Source organism: Choristoneura fumiferana, chromosome Z, assembly GCF_025370935.1.
Source record: "Choristoneura fumiferana chromosome Z, NRCan_CFum_1, whole genome shotgun sequence".
NCBI classification, from domain to species: Eukaryota; Metazoa; Arthropoda; class Insecta; order Lepidoptera; family Tortricidae; genus Choristoneura; species Choristoneura fumiferana.
Genome location: NC_133472.1, coordinates 19,200,301 through 19,221,849, shown reverse-complemented (window position 1 = coordinate 19,221,849; position 21,549 = coordinate 19,200,301). Strand labels below are relative to the sequence as shown.

General features: G+C 36.8%; 2 protein-coding genes across 2 annotated transcripts; one reads left to right on the top strand and one right to left on the bottom strand.

Moving 5' to 3' along the window:
* Nucleotides 1-2,098: 2,098 nt before the first annotated feature.
* LOC141438848 (uncharacterized) lies at nucleotides 2,099-17,398 on the bottom strand. Its single transcript, XM_074102875.1, has 11 exons — nucleotides 17,266-17,398; nucleotides 13,974-14,904; nucleotides 13,724-13,862; nucleotides 13,415-13,641; nucleotides 12,075-12,698; nucleotides 9,299-9,489; nucleotides 8,008-8,565; nucleotides 6,592-6,686; nucleotides 5,667-5,970; nucleotides 5,111-5,213; nucleotides 2,099-3,027 (listed from the first exon to the last, which is right to left on the bottom strand). Exons 1-11 carry the CDS (start codon nucleotides 17,383-17,385, stop codon nucleotides 2,099-2,101), a joined length of 4,221 nt encoding a protein of 1,406 aa, XP_073958976.1. The 5' UTR covers nucleotides 17,386-17,398.
* A 221-nt stretch (nucleotides 17,399-17,619) lies between these two features.
* Nucleotides 17,620-20,526, top strand: LOC141430646 (small G protein signaling modulator 3 homolog). The gene has a single exon (XM_074091456.1). It carries the CDS (start codon nucleotides 17,784-17,786, stop codon nucleotides 20,172-20,174), a length of 2,391 nt encoding a protein of 796 aa, XP_073947557.1. The 5' UTR covers nucleotides 17,620-17,783; the 3' UTR covers nucleotides 20,175-20,526.
* The last annotated feature ends 1,023 nt before the right edge of the window (nucleotides 20,527-21,549 follow it).

Below are 21,549 nucleotides of genomic sequence, written 5' to 3'. Positions count from 1 at the left end.
AGGGTTACGAATAATATAGGCAAAAAATATGTTTGGCCTTAGTTTGACCTTCGTATTTTCATTAAGGATGAATCCCTTTACCTGAAAAGTAAAATCGTAAGTATCTAGGTTTATCTATGGTATCTGTCAGCAGCGGCCCGTATTACGAAGTGCAAAATTCGAACTTCGTATCTTGCCGTCCCGCTGACGCTTATATTATTTAATACGAGAGTGAGAGGGACGGAACGACACGAACTTCGATTTTCGAATTTCGTAGTACCCCCGCAGGTCGCAGGCAGACATTGATGTCAGTCAGTTGTCACATTAGCCAAAGAGTAGGTATTGACATAAAAAACAGAATGTACTCTAGCAGTTTTCTGCCTAATGAGTAATTAATTGAAAAAAAAATACATTAAAACATAATATTATATAAATGAAAGAGATGTCATTATGATATGAACCTGAAGAGTCCCTACTCGCGCCTATTACAACTACCGACGTAGAAAGATCGTTCAGTTCGTTGAAATGGATGTTTAAAGAAAGACGTCACAGTTTAACTGTTCCAAATATACATGAGTTAAAATAAAATAAAATTGTATTATAGTTTGTATACAATTCGCAGAGAGGTAGTTATTCAATAGGCATAATATGATTCTTTTCAGACTCACCTTTTTGTTTATCTCTGCTCTTTCTCAAAACAATATCCGATCGAATGTGACACGGACAGTAAGCATCTATTGACATTGACAACTACAGTAAAACCCGCTTAATATGATCACGTTTATACGATTTCCCGCATAATACGCCATTTTACGCCGGTCCCTGCAATTTTAGGCCTGTTTTCATCGATTTTTTTCACGGTTAATACGACTCGCGTCCCGCTTAATACGCCATCTAAAATTATATTATTAGTATATTAGCCACCTTGCATCGTCGTTCAATGTTACCAACTTATGTATTCGGCTGAAAACAATTGGGACTAACCATGTTGTACTAATATTATGCAAGGGGACGCGATTCTGACGACACCTCCTCCTGTCCAGATAAGTTTGTAGCCCTGACCTAAGCGATCGGCTAATTGGTTCGTACTTAAATTCATGAGTTCATGACCTACCATATTATGGAACCTTTTCCAAAGGAAAAGTAATTACGATTTTCATTGTTAATTAATGCGATGTCGTTTATTGTGAAATGGTTCCATGGTGGCTCATGAATTAGTCCTTGACCGCACCTACCTACACTTAAATTTGATTTGTTTTAATTGTTGTGAGTATAAAATTCTTATCTTCATTCGTGTTAGCGTTAGATCAGTGATGTCAAAAAAAAAAAAAAAAGTAATGACTGCAAGAAAAAGTAACAATATTAAAAGTTTACGATGAAAAATCACAAACAAAAATCAGGTAGGTACTAGTTTTTTCACGTTTAATACGATTTCCCGGTTAACACTTTCTTTTTGCTAGGTCCCCTCAAAATCGTCTTAAGCGGGTTCTACTGTAGCTCGGTTTTTCTTTAATATTATTTTACTTGGCCTTTCACTTGGTTTCAGCCGCCATGTGTAATTTACGAGACGTCGTATCTGATATCTTAAAAAATATTTAAATTTAAGTATGCCATTTTATGCCAAGATAATCAAATCAGTATCTTAAAATTATCTATATTTTAAGAAAATAAGATAAAAAAGAGTAGTAAAAAAAATGATCAATGCCAATTACCAAGAGCTCGGACTTGCATATGCAGTGGTTGTATAGGTCGATTCACAAATTAATTGATCGAAAGTAATACCACTTGTCACTGTATGAGTGCCATTCTTAGCCTTTTGATATTTTGTGAACAAGTACATGTGTAACTACATAATGTTTTCATTATTAAAGAAAAAAATGACACATTATTTGCACATTATTAGAACTAAAATTATGCGACATAGGATGACTGACTGCGGATTTAACGCTACGGAACATATTGTTCAACGCCATATCGGAAGTTCCACCATGATTGAACATTTCGCTAATATTTTTTAAACTACATTTGGGAGATTATAAGTTTATGAGACAAGATTGTCATTTATTGAATCAACCTAACCTGTATTTAATAATTTTGTGACGATCTTGTGACTCGACCTTTACCGTTCGCATAAAAAGCGTGCGAACAGTACAACCATTAGATATGCAATTCCGAGCTCTCGGTAGTTAATATTCATAAGCGTAAGGGGATAGTTACTTTCGGTGAACATGTAGGCATCGGCGGCGGCGTCATTGGAGGGCGAGGAGAGCGGCTGCAGCAGCAGGGCGGCCCCGGCGTCGTCGCGCTTGGAGTCCGGCGAACCGCAGCTGCTGGAGCGCGAGTCCGGCGAGTCCTCCCCCCACTCTTCCTCACTCCCCCCCTTCGCTATCGCCGCGAACGTTTTCCGCCGCCTCTCTCTCCTGCCCCCATTGAATACCCTAGTCACGGTATGCGTCGATATGGCTGTCTCGAAGTCTAACAGGTCTGGCATCTCTTGCTTCGGTTCAATGATAGGGTCGCTTTCGACAGTCTCTTGTTTAATGAAAGGAAGGGGATCGTTTGAGGTGTTGTCATCACTGGCGACTGGCTCAGGCTCTGGATTACGGACCGGCAACAACACCTTGGGACGTTTCGTAGGCTTATTTACTAGTGCACTATGGAGCTTCGGTGAATCTTGAGGCTTGGGAACGGTGTCCTCAGGTATGGGTGGCGTAGAAAGTGGAACAGGAGTAGGTTCAATCTTGACGTCTTTTGGCGGTTCGGGAACCTGTTCCACTATACGTTTATGTAGTCTTGGTAGTTTTACTTTGATTATCCGTTGTTGCGCTTCACATTTGAGCCGCTTCATCTCGGCCTCCGAGGGCCGCGTCCTGGCGTAGGCTAAGTCTAGAACTTTAGGCGTGACGCCCATCATTTTTCTCAGTTCTCTGTGATAATGTTTAATGTGCATTTTAAGAAGCATAGTGTTACGAAAATTCTTAAAACATCCTTCAGCTGGACAGCGTAAAAGAGTTTCAATCACTTGAACTTTTAAGGATCCCACATGTACTGAAAATTTATAAACATATACAATTAATTACGAACTTTTCTATACTAATATTATAAAGAGGAAAGCTTTGGATTTTTGGATGTTTATTACGAATTAACTCAAAAACTACTGGACCGATTTAAAAAATTCTTTCACTATTAGAATGCTTAACTATTCCAAAGTGCCATAGGCTATTTTTTTGTTTTTTTTTTTCTGGGTTGCGCGGTTTGCGCATCCGCTACAGACGCGTAAAAGTAAGGAAACGAAATCAATAGAAAATACGGGATTTTGGAATACGGAATTCAACAGAAGATTACATGGGATTAAAGCGAAAGACATAAAGATATTTTACATAGGTACACATGACAAATTAAATTTAGTGGGATGAGGAATACATATTAAAATTTTAATATCTTTATTATTTATAAATATGTTCAATAAGTTAGCTAAGCTGTTCATAAAGTAAGCTATTCATAAAGGAAGGAGTTGTCATAGAGAGGACATGAGAGAAATATATGATTAGTGTCTGCAATGCCCAAGCCACACTCACAAACATCAGACTCGACCAGTTAAAATTTAGCAAGGTTAGCGGCCATAGGCTATATTTATTAACAGAAAAAATTAGGGTTCCGTACTAAAACTACAATAATGTAACTCGGTGTAAATCTTTCATCGCATGCGCTGTACAAACTATTGATTATAGAACAAAAAAATGTATTTTACTTCTCATGCTCGTAAAGTTCGTGTTTATGCTGGATCTAGGCGACATAAAATGACTTTGTATGCTCTAGTGCATAAAATAAAATCTTCGTCTAAGACCAAGGTCAATCAAATCAGGCGTCATAAAAATCAGGCGTCAGAAGCCACAAACAAAGAAGTTTCTATGTATTTTTTTAATACATTTTTAATTTATATAAAACTAAAAATCAATCAAAATAAATCAATAAAACTAAAAATGTATAATTATATAGTAATGCACGAAAAATAAAATGTACATAGTAAGTGAACAATTGCTTCCACTGTTGTTATTTCATTTCCTCGCCATCGAAGTGAAAAGCAGTGTAAAACTCGAGCATTAAACCCATTTTCCCCTTGACTTGTCTATCCACCCTCGCCGTACCGGCTCGGGTGGCTATATGAACGTCTTGGGTAAAATGGCTCGTTTTATGCTCTTGTTGTACAATCTACTATTACGATATAAAAGAATACATCAAGATCTACAAAAAACTTCGCGATACCATATGTCCAACTATTGTAGTTATGTTACTATTCACTATAACTACTTTTTTACATTTTAAAAGTTGACAGAAATTACGACTAAAATCAGACCATGTTATCCATACCTTTGTATTAATTCTTATCCAAATAAATAATTTTATATTCAAGACGGTTTCAATACCTGTAGATTACTTTTTGAATTATTCAAATCGGACATTCCATTCAAAAGATATTACGAAATTAAAAATATCCATCTAACCAAAAAATGCATTTACCCTACGTTGACGCGCCCCGGCTTCGTTCATGTCGGGTGTAGTTTTTGGTAAATGGTGCTGAGAAAAGAATGTAAAGTGCCCTTGATTAGAGACCTTTTTAGAGTTCTGTGCCCAAAGGGTAATAAAAACGGGACCCTATTACTAAGACTCCACTGTCTGTCTGTCTGTCTGTCACTAGGCAATATCTCATGAATCGTAATAGCTAGACAGTTGAAACTTTCACAGATAATGTATTTTTATTGCCGCTATAACAACAAATACTAAAAAAAGAACAAAATAAATGTTGAAAGGGGGCTCCCATACAACAAACGTGATTTTTTTGCTCGATATTAATAACGGCAACAGGTACCTATTTATTTGTATAAATGTACTTTAAAAACAAATAATTAAATTAAAATAAAATAAATATTTAAGGTGGGCTCCCATACAGCAGACGTGGTTTTTTGCCGTTTTATGCTAATGTCTAATGTTGTATAGGTACGGAACCCTTCGTACGAGAGTCCGACTCGCACTTAGCCGTTTTTTTTATTTACTTTGTCCGTGCGAAGGCGGGGCGGGTCGCTAGTATTATATAAAGTTCTCATTAAGAACATTAAAGCACAAATCTTACCAAAGCCATCTTTAATGCTAGCACCGTCTAGAGTGGCTTCTTCTTTGACAAATGGCTCGGGATCCACGTCATTCTCCTTAGGTATATTAACCGTAGAAGAGTTCTGAAAATACATGAATATTTATTTTGTTTTGCTATACATTATAAAATATCGTTCGCCTCCGAAAACACATATAATATAACATATCATTGAAATCCTTGGAGCCGTTTCGAAAATTCTTAAAATAAGGATAAGTTTGAATGCCCCTGTAAGTAAACATTTTTCATCTGAACTTTCAACTCAAAATGTAGACACCCCTTTGATGTGGCACACATTGAACATTAGTCAATGTATGGAAACTTTGTTGACCACAATTAATGAATCCCGAAAACATTTACAGATTTTTCAATAAACGAACCCAACAACCTGCCGAAATATTCCAGGGGAATTTGAAGACACCTTGCTTACACAAGGTTATAGAGATTCATTTCCATTGATACAGTTACAAGTGAAGCGTGTTTATTCGACCCCTGGATTCTTAAATGGTAAGAAATTGATGCATTCAAAATCACTTACCATAACGAGTCTCGGAATCTTGATTTTGAGTTCTCGCCGCCTCTTGTGCAGTTTGTCGTCTTTGGTGTTGAGGCTGAGCTTTCTCCGCTTGACGAGTGGCGAGGTGGTGCTGGGCGCGGTCTGCGGCGGCGGCGGCGGCGGCGCGCCGTCCGCGCTGCTCCGCACCCAGCCCAGCCGGCGCGCCAGCTTCAGGTGGATCCCGAAGTCCAGGAGCGCCGCCTCGTGGCCGCGCACGCTCTCGTCCCCGCTGTTCTCCAGATACAGACGCATATCGCTCTTCGTGTGAAGCCGCCGATTATCGGGGCTGAAACAAACGACTCTCTCAGTTCGATGTTTAAGAGTCCTATCCTCGTGATGCCTGGCGTACTATACCTACATATGACATAAAAAATGTGAACATTACTTGATTGACATTGTTGACTAGGTTCAAATTGTAAAAATAGAAATATGACGTGGGGTCCCAATAGCTTAAGTTGCGAAATGGCCGAAACGCTGACCATATGGGCATATTATGTCATATTTCGAATTACGTGTGTTTATTCGGTATGTAAAGTATTTTTTAACGAAATAGGTTTTAAGATCGTCGGACAGGGTTCGAACGCTCACCTACTGTGTCTTTATAATAGGTACGTGCAGAATTACGAATATCATATTGTAACCTTCAAATTCAAACCTTATCGGAATAATAAGGCTGGATTTAGTACTCGAACGACGATAACGAGTACCGTAACGTTGATCATACCACGCCTACGATAAGTCGCTCGGCTAGCACGGCGCGCGGCGATAAACGCACCTATATACGTAACGTATACGTTACGTACTATATACGTATACGTTACGTATATAGGTGCGAACGTCGATGAAAAACTAAATCCAATCCTAAGCATCGACAATAATAAACTACTTATCCAAATTGGTAACTCACCTGACTAAAACGACATCCCATTTGCCAGCGGAATGTCCCACGCTTCTGCGAACCATGTGCTTCGTCCACCCTGGCGGCAGTCTATTATCTTCTACCTATGAGAAAACACATGTCGCTTCAAAAAACAATATAAAGTATAAGAGTAATGATTGACCTCGCGTTAGATTAGGCGAGCCGCTTGTTGGGTGTCGGAAATGAGAAGAAACATAACAGAACGATGCACAATAGCATTTTAGCACGAGGAATGAGTAGCAAGCGTTTAGTTTAACATAATTACTAGGTGAGGGAAAAACTTCTATTGAAGCCTTCGAATCGAGTTTATTTGCTTGTACGAGTATTGCTCGACACTTAGGGGCTGTTTCACCATCCATTGATTAGTGTTAACTGACGGTTAAATGTGATGCCGTCTACGTCTATTCGAACAAAATAAATAGAGACGGCATCACACCTAACCGCCAGTTAACACTAATCAATGGATGGTGAAACAGCCCCTTAGTAGAGTATAATTTGCTTTTAGTTGAGTCTTCAAATCACAATTTTGCTCAAGATTCAAGTTAAGTTTAAGACAAGTAATATTTTATGACTTGACTCGAGTTAGGACTCGCGTCTCGTGCTTAACTAAACTCAGAACTCCCGAGTTAGTTTCGAGATCGAGAACACCGAGGTGTACAAAATTGAGTCGAGTATGTAACTAAGTGCTTGAAGCCTCGAATTTCCTCCACCATCAAATCACAGATCTAGTCAGTAGTTGTCGGACGTCAACTGCCAAAAAGTGCGAGTAAGGTAAATATAATATGCCAAATTATTTAGCTGCCAGCCCTTGCGTCCAAACTATTTCAGTGACATTGACTGACTATCAGACAAATTATTTAGGCGCCTTAGGCGCCCAAAAAAGCTATTTGGGCCATTATTCATTTTGACGTCGTTTTTTTTTTCATTTTGAGTTCCTCATTTTATACTAAATTTTCAGTTTAGTTACGAAATTTCCATACATTTTGTATAACTGAATGGAAAAATTTGTAGGACATAGTGTGAAATTGGGCTTACCATGGTCATAATAAGCAACTTTACCAATTCATCAAATTGCATTGAAATCTGAGAAAAAAAAATATCGACAAAAATAAAAAAATGGCCAATTGTAGTACATAGCATGCAGGCAATAGTTCTAGTGGGATCTGAATAAAGAAGTAAGGTAACAATAGCGGTGGGGAAGTCGGAAGATTCTACCCAGGGTAGAACAGGATAGAGTAGATTGAAATTGGAAGGTTTCATGTACAAAATGTACCATTTGGAACATAGGTACCTATTGACCCTTGTCGTCAAGAATGCTCGGTCAATAAGCAATCTACGCCGACCAGATTATTGTAGCCGACAGGCGCGTGTGTGACGATGAGCCCTGAGTAGTCAGGGGCCTACCTGCACGCTTCTGCGCGGCAGCGGCGGCTTGTCGGTGGGCGCGTCGCCGCGCGCGTCGTGCTGCACCTCGCTGACGGCGCCGGCCGGCTGGCCGTCCACCCAGCGGCAGCACCACTCGCCCGGCAGCAGGCACGCCGCATCCGCCTCGCCCCCCGAGCCCCCACCCCGCCGAGAACTAGCCAACTCCTCCGTTTTCAGCATTATCTGCTTCCGCATCGCCTCTACTTGTTTCTTCATCTCCTCCAACTGATGCTTGACTCTGTCCACGTGTTTTTTCTCTTTCTTCTCCTGCATGAGTCTCAACTTTTTACTCTTTTTCACTTTGGACTTTTTTCGCTTCTCTTTGTCTACAATGTCGTTCGACGTCGAAGGCGGCGGCGCCTCCTCCGCTGCTACTTCTAATACTGCTGCTGCAGCTGGTTTTATGTCATTCTTTTCGACTTCATTTATACCATCTTCTAATTTTGTGATTACTTCTTTTATTTTATCTATAACTTCTTCGTGTTTTGCTTCATCTTGCATATTAAAATTTTCTACTTTTGATTCTAATTCTGGTACCTTAAGAAAAGAAAGAACGAAAGTGAAGATAAGTATGTAAAAATGAAGTACCCATTGCAAAAGATAATGAATCATGTAACATTTGACCAAATCTCGTGATGATATATCAAAGCCTGTCATAAAATCACTATAGCATAATATATTTAAACTTGCTTTCATTCACTTTTACCGGTTAATCAAACAGTTACGGAATAGTTTAGCAGATAGTTGGGTTACTTTTTCTGAGCGCCGGGTAAATGTTTTTCAGGATTTTTAAATTGTGACACGAATGTTTCCATATATTGATCGATGTTTAAAGTGTACGGCATCAAAAGTGTAACACTACACTCTAAATACAAAATTCCAATGGAAAACCTTCACAGGACGTTCAGTCAATCTTACCCAATGACCTGAAATATTCCGGAAGAATTTGAACCCAAAAAACTCTGTAGATAATAACAATCAAGAAAAAGGTAACGTCCCTGTTTCACGACTTTAAACTTCACGTCAAAATCGTGAAATTTGTCTCATGTTGTCAGATGTACTTTCTATCAAAATAGACGGGCGGCATCGCAGACATTTGCCACAGAAAATATCACGAGCCTGTTAGAGAGTAGTGAAACAAGCTTTAAAAGTGGTACCACCTTGTAAATGCAATATTCCACCTCCTCGTAAAAATAGAGATAGAACGAGAAAGAGATACATATATATAAGATATCTACTGGTAAAAAAAAATATTGAAACTCTTCCTTACATATTCAGTGTTTTGTTGTTCCAAAGTTGTACTGGTCTCTGATGCCTGGGTTGGTTCGTCTGGAGAGGGCTCTTCGAGCTTAATGTCATTCGCATTCGAATCTTTCGTGTCTATTGCATTTTGTTGCGTCTTTATTTCATCTTCTAAAGGTTCACTTTTGATTACTGTACCTATTATAGCTGCCACAGCATCTGAATGTAAAGTAAATAAAATAAATGTGATAAATAAGCGCATAAAGAACACCCATGGTGACAAATGCTAACATAGATAATGTTTCACATTGACTTTAAGCCAGCTTACTGACTCGGAATGTTATTAGAAAAGTTATTATAAGTGCATAAAAAACAAAGAACGAATTTTAATGTGGGCTAATTAGTATTATTTTTTTCGAGGGACTAAAATAAGGTAGGGCAGTAAAGTAGGGTATATATTGATATACCCGAGGTGGTTAGCCACCCGAGCTTTAGCGAGGGTGTCTATTTATCCGAGGCTTTATATTGACTTTTAGTCTCCAGGTGAAAACTTTTTTCTTCACTTCGATTGTGAGAAAACACTTTTTTTTTTTGGCTGTTAGTAGCCAGTAGCAGAGGGGCTACTACGAAACTCGAAGTTCGTAACGCACCGTCCCTTTCACTCGCGTATTAAATGACATAAGCGTCAGCGGGACGGCAACATACGAAGTTCGAGTTTTGCACTTCGTAGAATAGGGCCAGATATTTTTACCCGCGATCTGTCAAATTTCGGATGGGCGCCAGGTTGGCCACAGTTTTTTTTTTTTATATATACGGCTACTTACTGTTTTTGGTAGGATTGGTAGCAACAATTTTTTGTACGCAATCTGTCAAATTTCATAAGACCGTCAGGCTGAGCAACCTAACACTAGATTGTTTTACACTATGCAAGCTAATTTTATAGCAAAAATACTTGTGTTACCTCTGGTGGTGCAATAAAAAAAAATCTAAAACGATTCAATTAAGGATTTTCATACATTTTTTCTGCTCTAGAGCAGAAAAGTCCCGCTTTGTGCTGGGTATTTAGTGCGGTTATGATGAAATTAAAGCATAGTTAAATTAAAGCATAGTTGGAATAAAAGGTACTTATAAGCTTTCATCCCCTATTTCAACCCCTTAAAGCCTCTTTTTCGTGATAAAAAATAGCCTATGTTCTTTGTCAAGGTCTATTCTATCTCTGTGCCAAATTTCATCAAAATCGGTTCAGCGGTTTAGGCGTGAAAGCGTAACAGACAGACAGACAGACAGACAGAGTTACTTTCGCATTTATAAAATTATATATAAATATATAATATATATATATATATATATATAAGTATGGATTAGTGAATAAATCTTAACCTCATTTTAAATTTTGATCTTGTAAATAAATAGTGTTACTTAGTATGAATTATAACGGATTTTTTTTAGTGTAAAAAACATTAAATACAACGGCTGTGAGTGCTTTATTGAAGTTGGCTTTTTTGAAGTGTGTGTAGTGTGTGTCGGAGGTTTGTGGATCATAAATTTTTATTTAGGTCTTAATGCTGCACAAAAAAATAAACCAAGGTCTTAGAGACAATTAATATAATTAACGAAGGTTTTATAAAATAGCACTAATAAAATATGAAACCCTAAAAAGATACATTTTTAAATGTGGTACGTTTGAAATTTGTTGAAATTCCAATTTTGAATTTTTGCATTGTATCTTCCATGATTCACTCCAACTGTCGGAAGATGAATCCCATTTTCGCTGAGACGACGAAATGTGTTGTGAAACATCCTGACATAGGGTAATCTGCGATTTGGATAAAGCTCCTCGTACATTCGCCGTGCCAATGCTCCATTACCGTTAACCCTGCCATACGTGAAGACGACTAAATTCGAAATTGGAAGTTCAACAAATTTCAAACGTTCCACATTTAAAAATGTATCTTTTTAAAAGTACAGGTGTTCGTAATTCAAAACTTTGATTCTGAAACTTTTTTATCAGTCTGTAATGGACTTTGGTGTATTGTGATGGTATTGTGGAAAGTTTTAAACATTTGATTTTTTTATGTAATTTTTTTTAAACCGAAGATTAATGTTTTTTTTACCTTTTTTTCATGTTATTTACTAATTAAGTACCTTTAACGTGAAATTTCTAGACTAGTATATTCTTAGCGAGTGCTTCCTAAGTTTGGTTTTTTACTTTTCATATTTAGCAAGCAATGTGAATGAGTGATACCTTAAAAGAAAGAACACTAAACAGACATGTTTTTAAAAATATTTGAACATTTCAAGATTTTTTTTTATTTTTTTTATGGCACAGAAAAATTACTGTTCCAACCTAAGACATTTTTAGTCATTTCAAATGCCTCCATTTTGTTTTTGTGGCAAGAAAGACACTTCAAATTTATTTCATTTGGTCCAATACACATTAAACTATCCAAAATAAAAGATTTGTTTACAAATTAACGCTCATTGGGGCAATATTGACTTGTGACTATAAAATTCGGGGTATTTTTCTAAAATTTCGAAATTTTAAATTTAAAAAAAAATTAAATAATTGTCTAAGACATGGCTAAAAATGTTCAAATATAAGTCGCTATCACCCCCTTAAAGCTTTGCACGTAGCTACCAAACAACCTGTATTAGTCGATTTGTTGTTGATAATAATGTATTTTATTTACATATATTTTTGTCTAAAATTGTCTAACATCCAGTTCTCAACTTCCATGTATATTAAGTACTTTTGTAAATGAGAAATAAACTATTATTATTATTAATTGATAAATTCACTTTACCTGGTATTTCTTTCTTAACGTCATCAAAACATGGTACTTCTTTTTTCGTTTTGGTTTTCAATTTGATCTTCTTCCTCATAAAAGGTTTTTTCCTTACAGAGGGTCTCTTTGTAATGGGGTTATGTATCTCTTCAGCTGAATTATTTTCTATGGACGAATTTGCTTTTAAAGGAGGAGCTTCAGGAGTTTGAGGTCTGTCAATAATTTCTGACTTGATTTCTTCAGTAGAATTATTACAAACGGGAATACTTTTAGGTTCTTTGTCTCCTGTCGCTGGTTTTTTGCGTTTCTGTCCAATGTTGAATATTTCCTTAATGTTCAACTTCCGCTTCATTTCGCGGCGCTCGCTCTTGGAACCTAAATAATCGCGGGTCGGATCAAATAGGTGGGTATGAAACAATGGAACGCGAGCGAGGGCTTGAACGGCGGGCGCGACCGGGTCGACGGGCGCGGCGGGCGCTGCGGCCGCGGAGGGCGGCGCGCCCGCGTGGCTCGGCGGCGGCGACCCGCACTGGGCCCACTTGAACGACGGGTAATCATGTTTGCTCGTCTCTTTCAGCTTATGCAGCCTCGTTTGTGGACATTTCCATTGAAAACCATCGTCAAACATAACTTCGTAATTTCCTGTTAAAAAAAATAGATGCAAAAACAAAATATAAAAAAAAAAACTATTTATACTGAACTTTCGCTCTGTAACTTGTAAAAGCCACAGCATAGAAAGGGGCCGTATTCCGAGTTTAACGAGAATCCTGTGTTCTTTAGAACCTATATAATATACAATATTTATAAAATTATAATGATATCCCACACAGGGTTGACTGCCTGCTGTACTTGCTGATTCTGGTCTCCATATGCACTCTTAATCCTCAAAGAAGAAGCTTAGTGAACGCAAGACGAACCCGCATGATTTTAAGCATGTAGGGTGTTGATCAACAACAAATATGTGATTCATTAAAATCACAATATTTTTACAATAAAATTGACAAATTGAATTTTTAATATGTAGCAGAATAAGAGGTAATTATCACTCTAACCATGATACTCTAAAAGTCTCTCAGCATTATTACATAATATGCATAACCACCTAACGAGCATAAGATAATATGAATAATAATAAAAAATAATCATACTTTAAAACATTAGTGTCATGGTACCATCAATATGGCAAACCATACATACATAGTTGTGTCATTGCATCATGGCCATGACTAGGTTAGTGGTGCATAGGGACCTGGTGGAAACACAATGATTCAAACTATAAAATGGGCAAGTGCCAAAAAACGCGCTTTAGTATGCTTAAGATGATATAAAACCGAACCCAATACTCAAAATGTACATACCATTTCCTAAGTCCTTATGTACTGTTGCAGTGAATCTGCGATTGTCTCTCCATCTGGCTAGACATCTTTCCCCCACAGCAAATGTCACTTTCTGTTTATCTTCTACTTTAGGTTCAGGGACACATGCTGTGGGGTGCACTACAGGTGATGTGGGTAAGGTTGGCTTTGATGCAGTAACATTGAGAGGTCTTAATCTTGGACTGTTTATGCTTATCCATTCATTATATCTGAAAAACAGATGTGCATTTTGAAGATACTTTTTTTTTAACGATAAAAGATTATTTTTTAAAAATTTTATATAAGACAAACTTTTTAGGTTGGTCATCATATTGCACTAAGACCTCCATTTCATCACAGTCAACCTCGACTATTTGTGCTGGGTACCACAGTTCTGAGAAATCTTTAGCTTCCACCTTAGACCCAATTGTCAGAGATACACTGGTGCTCGCTGAAACAGACAAAATACGTTTTATTATTAAGCAAGATAACAAGCTAATACCCTTTTTTTATTTTTAGTTATATTATAAGCCAATAATAGGAATATTTCCTAATTCCTAACCTTGTTCAGCACATTGTTTGGCTAAGGCACCAACAACTTTTTTCTTGTTAATTGTAGCTTCAGTGTCAGTGAGTATCATATCCATCACACTTGTAGCTATGGCCAATGTTTCTTCAGCATGTACTTTATCAAGATTTAAATTTCCACATTTAAATTCATCTGTATACCGTTTTTCTCTACTTAAGGTTTCAGAAGTCAATAGCTGATGCAATAATTTGGGTCTTTCAGCTATTTCGGAACTAGAAAGTGCTGGCTTTGTTTCACAATCTAAAACCAATTTTGATTTATTTGAACTTTCTAGGTTATTTTCTTTCTTAGATAATTTTGTATTGTCAGTTTCTTTGAGAGAATTAGATTCACCATGATTTAAGTCAACAACTTTTTGGTTCTCTGGTATAGTATTGATTGGACTTTCGTTTTTTAACTGAGGAACATCATCCTTGGCCAGTTTGGCATCCTGTAGCTGAATATTTACTTGCAACTGATTAGGTAACTGTTGTAGCTCTTGCTTATTTATATTTTTGGATACAGAAGTCTGACATCCTTGTGTAAACTCTGTGCCTGCTTCAATCATTTCTTTTTTCTCCTTGGATGTCTCATGTTCTTTTGTATCTGATGTTATCTCACTATCTACTGACTGCGTGATTGCATCAGAATCATCAGGATCAAGTTGCGTTTTTAGAAGTTCATTTTTATTCTTGGTACTAACACCTTGAATTAGATTTCCTATTTTTGGTTCTAAATCATGAGAAGAGTTTCCCAAAAGTATCTCTTGTTCTTGTTCTTCAATGTATTTTTTTATTGCATCTACATTTTCAGCATCAGATTCCTTAGAGCTTGATATGCTACCAACAAAATTTTCCATTTGTACAATTTCGTTTTTCTTTGTGTCAGTCATTGTCCAAGAGAGTTGGGTGTATGTATATTGCATCTGCAAAATAATTCTGGTATGAGAAATTGACACATAATTGTGGTAAAACATAAAATTGCAACACAACCATTCAAGTCAGCAAAAATGATAGGTTGTAAAGTGAACAATGAAAGTCTATGGGAGCCAAAATTATTGTTATAGCTTAATGGATTTTATAGTAAATTAAACTGCGTACTCAGGTCTGCTTCAAATAGTTAAGTTACCCCATTAATGGTCAGAAAATTACAACCTCTATATAATATCCTCTAATATAAAAATAAAACATAAATTAAAATACATCTAGTTTATTAACATAAGAATTAGGTAGTGTTTGCACAGCATTAGTAATTACTTATTTTAAAATAACTTTTAGGTGATTTAATTTTATATATTTAAATACTCAGTTTTGCATAATTTTAAACATAAAGTGATTTCGCTTTGTAGTTAGGAGTGCATGGCATGAGAAGTAATAATTGTAATAAAAATTTATTGAATCAGGCGTTACTTTGCGGAGGTCCATATCAATGAACTAAAATAATTTCCTTGCTCACCCGCGACCTTACGATAGCTAAGCTTATGCAAAATATGCGTGTTCATGCAGTTCCTCCACCTCCACACTGTAAGAACACACACAAATCACACAAACCCATCTATCACCACCACTACCACACTACACTGACGCGTTTCGAACTCAACCAGAGCCCATCCTCAGAGCGACACAACGGCACACCATGCCACCAATAACAACAGTCACGTGCCAGTCTAACAGATGGTGTTCGATGAAAGTTCATGGTGTTTCATTACACTAAGTACTAAAAAAACAGAGCAAAGTTGAGGAAAACCATTGTTTCTGTTGTATTAAAAGATATTGATTTTATTATATTAGCAAAATTACATTATGCAAAAGTAACTTTCTGCATAACTAATTTATGCATAAGTCATTTTCTGCCTATACAATACTCGAAATTCGCAAATTATGCATAAAGCCCATTCGGCTTATATTGGTTATGCATAAAAGCATTCTGCGTAATATAATTATGCGAAAACAGTTTTGGCACAAATACTATTATGCATAAACAGATTATGTAAAATTGAATTATGACATAAAAAATATGCATAAACAAGGGGAACCAACTCACTATCTTAAAATGTGTCACTTAGTCAATATCTCCCTTCTAGCATTGATATATATTGTAAGGTCGGGGTACTTTGGCCCTGAAGGGCCCATGGGATTAACTCGGTCCTGAGGCCATAATGCCTAATGTTTCTGATGCTTGCAATTGGAAGCAAATGACAGTTTTTGTATGTGAAAACTGTCATTTGATTGCGATTGCAAGCGTCAGAAACATTGGGCAATACGGCCTCTGGTTTTATTATTGCTTTGAGGATATGGCTCTTTGTTGGTGTTAATTATATTGATCAATCATGTTTTTGTTTTTATTTTACTATGTTGTTTTCATATGGGCCAAAATAACCCTCCAAAGGGCCAAAGTACCCGACCTTACGGTATATTACTAATTTTGCTAACTAGCTCATTTAACTCAATAACTTCAATGTGTCTGTAGATCATCTGATTCATATAATTCATTTCTTCCAATCGCTCGCTCACTTAGACTGACCAACTTATCAGTGAATTGAAAAAACTAATGCCACTTGCATCTAATGTAGCATTGCTTGGTTTGGTTCACAGATAAGTTGTTCAGGCAACAAAGGAAAGATTGTGCACGTGTAGGTACTACATATCGCTTTGCAGCTAGGTCGCACCCATTCGTTCACTCAAGAACTCATCACTCAATCAAGACTTTTGCCTTGCGAGAGAGTGAGCTAAAAGATTGTTGTTTCTTTAAAAAAATATGGCTCTGTCCATTGGAGGACAATTTTGCCAGTGTCTAGTAGTTATTGCCGTTGTACGGTAAAAAAATTCTAGAAAACGAAATATGAGAGGTGAAATTGTGTGTGAAATACAATACGAGCTAAAAGATTATTTGGATATACTGACACATTTGGATCCGAAAAAGCTATAAGCTCTACCAAGTGATGTTTCTTTGAATCACTCACTCGCGAGATTCATTTCTTCAAATAACCCATAAAATATTATCCACTCAAGAGATTACAGATTACAGACAAGATTCATGCACGGCACCCCATTCTGATGATTAGCTTTATTCATAGCATCTTAATTTAGTAAGAATGAAGCGATTTTTATTACTTGTGCACAGCATCGCCATGAGATAGATATAAGAATTAAAACTCGGCGGCATTTCCGTCTTCAAGCAGTGATTGCACCATCACGGGAAATCAAGGTGCGTTTTGAATATTATGCGGTTTTCTCATCACTGTAGAAAGTATATTTATGTCGATTATGCTAAAAGAATAACTTACCCAATAAACTTCAAATTGGAAGTATGAATTACTTTGGTTGTTATCACGCCATTTCACGCACCTAGAATAGGTACTAAACAAAGAATTTGGTGCGCCATTATTCGATTTTGACAGCATCATGTCCTGTGTTGCCAGCTTTGTATTGTAGCTACCTTGTAGCTTTTTTTTTTTGGAGATTGTGGCTTGGTAACGAGACCTTTAAGCCACCCTTGTAGCCCTCTTGTAGCTTAGCTACCTTTGGTAGCTACGTTCAAGTAGACTGAAGTAGAAACAAGTAGCGTACAATTTCTACTTTTAAACGTAGTTCTCTAAAATCGATACTTCTTAAACGTATAAATTGCCAACTATAATAATTATAACGACTACACCTAATTTTGACGTCAGTAGTATTGTGAGTTGGTTAGTTGGAAAAATGACTTATTTATATATTGACGTCAAAAAGTGAAAGCGTAACTATTGTTCTAAAAATCTATTTGAATTTGAGTCCCTGTTTAAAAACAAGAAAAGAAGGCTTTACAATGGATTTAGCTAAATCGCTGTTTAGTTCGCGTGACCATGATGGTTACGTGGGACGAGAAGATCACGAAAGAAAAATAAGTTCAGCGCTAGCTGATGATGACCCTGAGGATATGATCGATACTATCCGTGGCCTAAATGTCGCTGACGAGTTGTTTCCGATTCCTGGTGGACCATTTTCTGCGCTCACACCCAGCATGGTGCCGCAAGACATAATGGCAAAGTTGGCACAGCCGGAATCCGAAGGCCATGGTCACGGTTTACCCAACTATAGATTTGATGAATTTGGGTTTTGTGTAGATGAAGAAGATGAACCAGAGCAAAGTTCAAGTAAACAGCCTTCTAATTCACTTGTTGAAGATGATCAACATCACCTACAATGGGAGTTCTATAGCAAAGAAATCAGTTTTTCAGAAGGTGACGGCAAATTAGAGAAGACAGACAAATTACAAAGAATGGTTAAAGACGGAGTTCCTCATTCCCTCCGTCCACAAGTCTGGATGAACTTGTGTGGCACAAATAAAAAAAGGGCTTCAACTGAAATCACTTACCATGAAATAGTGAGAGCCTCCAGTGATGATGGCCTGGTCACCAGTAAACAGATTGAAAAAGATTTGGTCCAAATTCTGCCAAATAATGTTTGCTTTTCACACCCCACAAGTACTGGAGTACCTAGGTTACGAAGAATTCTGAGGGCATTAGCTTGGCTCTATCCTGACATTGGATATTGCCAGGGGACAGGAATGATTGCTGCTTCTCTTTTGCTGTTAATGGAGGAAGAAGATGCATTTTGGGTTATGTGTACAACGGTGGAAGATCTGTTACCAGCTTCCTATTACTCATCAACATTAATTGGCATTCAAGCTGATCAGAAAGTTTTGAGAAGTCTTATATCAACATATCTGCCTGGAATTGATCAAGTTTTGAATGCCCATGACATAGAACTCTCATTGATTACTATGCACTGGTTTTTAACACTCTATGCTAATGTAGTTCATATGAAAATTTTATTAAGGATTTGGGACCTTTTTTTCCTTGATGGTTCAGTAGTACTCTTCAAAGTAACATTAGCCATGTTGAAAATAAAAGAAAATCGATTCACTGAAATATCTAACTCTGCACAGATCTTTAATGCATTGTCTGATATACCTGGTGAAATTGATGATGTGGACATCCTCATTAAAACCATAGATGAGGTTTGTGGGGAGACATTGAATCCAGCTTTGATAGAAACACACAGAAGGAGACACCTAGCATACCTAATGGCAGACCAAGGAGCTTTGGTAGGCAATCCCAGTGCAGTTCCTAACTTACCTAAACAACAGCTGCAAAGACGCCAAATAAAAAAAAACAAATCTGTTATCCAGACTATATTATTTGGAGATGATAGCAACAATGAGGATGCAGTTTCTAAAAACGTGAAACAGACAGAAATATTAGTCGATCTCAGGGAAGCAATACTACAAGTTGCTCGCCACTTTCTTGCTTTAGAACCACAATTAGCATCTGAAATACAACTGACAGCTGATTACACCATGCAGAGTCATGCAGCTGATCGAGAGAGATATGTCAATGTATCAAGAAGTAAAAGAAGAAGAGCTAAAGCACTGTTGGACTTTGAGAGAAGAGATGGTGATGAGTTGGGATTCAGAAAAAATGATGTTATAGAAGTAATTAGCTCAAGAGATGAGCATTGTTGGATTGGTGAACTAAATGGTCTCCGTGGTTGGTTCCCAGCACGATTTGTCAAACTATTGGATGAGAAAGGCGTCAAGTACAGCAGAGCTGGAGATGACTCAGTTACTGAAAAGGCAGCACATTTAGTCAGAGGAGTTCTTGCACCTGCTTTTAAAAGAGTACTCCTTCATGGTATAAAGAGGCCAAGCTTTCTAGATGGACCATGTCATCCTTGGTTGTTCATTGAAGAAGCTTCATCTCGTGAAGTTGAAAAGGATTTTAATTCAGTTTATAGTAGACTGGTGCTATGTAAAACATATCGTTTGGATGAAGATGGAAAAGTTTTAACACCAGAAGAATTGCTGTATAGATGTGTCCAAGCCATCAACTTGTCACATGATAATGCTCATGCCCAAATGGATGTAAAGTTACGCACTTTGATATGTATGGGGTTGAATGAAGAGGCATTACACCTATGGCTTGAAGTCCTTTGTTCATGTGTGGACATTGTTCAGAAATGGTACCATCCATGGTCATTTATAAATTCACCTGGTTGGGTACAGATCAAATGTGAACTGCGTATCTTATCACAATTTGGCTTTAACTTAAATCCAGATTGGGAATTACCACTGAAGAAAGACACGCACAATCAACCACTTAAAGAAGGTGTAAGAGATATGTTAGTAAAGCATCACTTATTTTCATGGGATCTCTAATCTAAGGATAGGTAGGAGCAAGTCCTTAATTGCAAAACTATAACTGTAATTACCCCCAAAGATAGCAGTCTGTCAATAAATAGCAGACATTTCTAAGTGCACATATTAAATAATTATATATACAGTTTGACCTTCATTAAAATGATTGGCTGTAGTTGGTATGTCCTCAGCTCTAAATGTTATTCTACCATTTCAGGGACCTTTCATCTATTTTTATTTATTATTAACTTAAATTACATTACTATTGTGAAGTCTAAATTTAATTTACCTTTATTAAATTATTATAATACAGTGACCTAGCAATTAAGTGTACCTATTTATGCTATTTGTATTTAATATTTATTCTTAATAATATATTAAAAAATAAAGATAAAATTTAAAATAATTTGTTTACATTTCTTTTACTTTTAGTATTATGCTTTAAATTCCTGTTTTGTAAACATTTTTGCTGGGCAGGACTAAAATACCTAGGCAATGGTGATTCTGTGATAGTAATATGAGTAATTTGCCTAGTTTTTTTTTTGTAATCCATTCTAATGTTATATTATAAATGCGATAGTTAGTGATGTGTGTGTGTGTGTGTGTGTGTGTGTGTTTGTTACCTACACCTTCAAGATAAACCGCTGGACAAATTTGGATTAAATTAGGTATGTAGACAGCTAGAGTACTGGAATAACATATAGCCATCCGGTCGTCATATTACATATTTTACGAGCTCAGCATTTATTTATTTTTATTTGTTTAGGACTACGAATTAACCGATTTGTGGCACCTCGCTTCACAAACTTCTGGTTGTGGCGGCGAACAATTATTTCATGACACGACTGGCGTGCCTAACGCCATTGAAAATTATGGCACGCCTATCGTGCCACCAGCCATGTGTATAAGTAAGTATATTTTCTTTGCTTTTTCCACTGATTTAGACTTGATCGTGGTCAGTTGACATCAAACCACGGGAGTGAACCGAAAGGTAAGTTATTTTACTCGGATTTTGAGTGGTTATAACGTGTTTTTCCTTAAATATAGATGTTAAGTGACTCAATTATTCAGATGTTTCGAAACTTTGGCATTTTTTTATTATTATCAGTGGGTTGAAACTCCATACAAAAAATCTAATGTATGGAGCTAGTGTCTTTTTTGTACCAACCTCTCCAAAATAACTTATTGGTTGCCATATTTATGAAATGATCTGTGTTTAGAAGATTTCACTTAAGTTATAATATTTGCAATTCTTCACATTTTAAGCTGTGAAAAAAAAAAATAAGCGGAAAAAAATATTACTAAGATAAATAATACAATATAAAAATAATTCTGACTGGATATCCTTTTTTATTTAAGCAAATGAAAAAATTTTAGTTCTATTTTTCAATTTTAT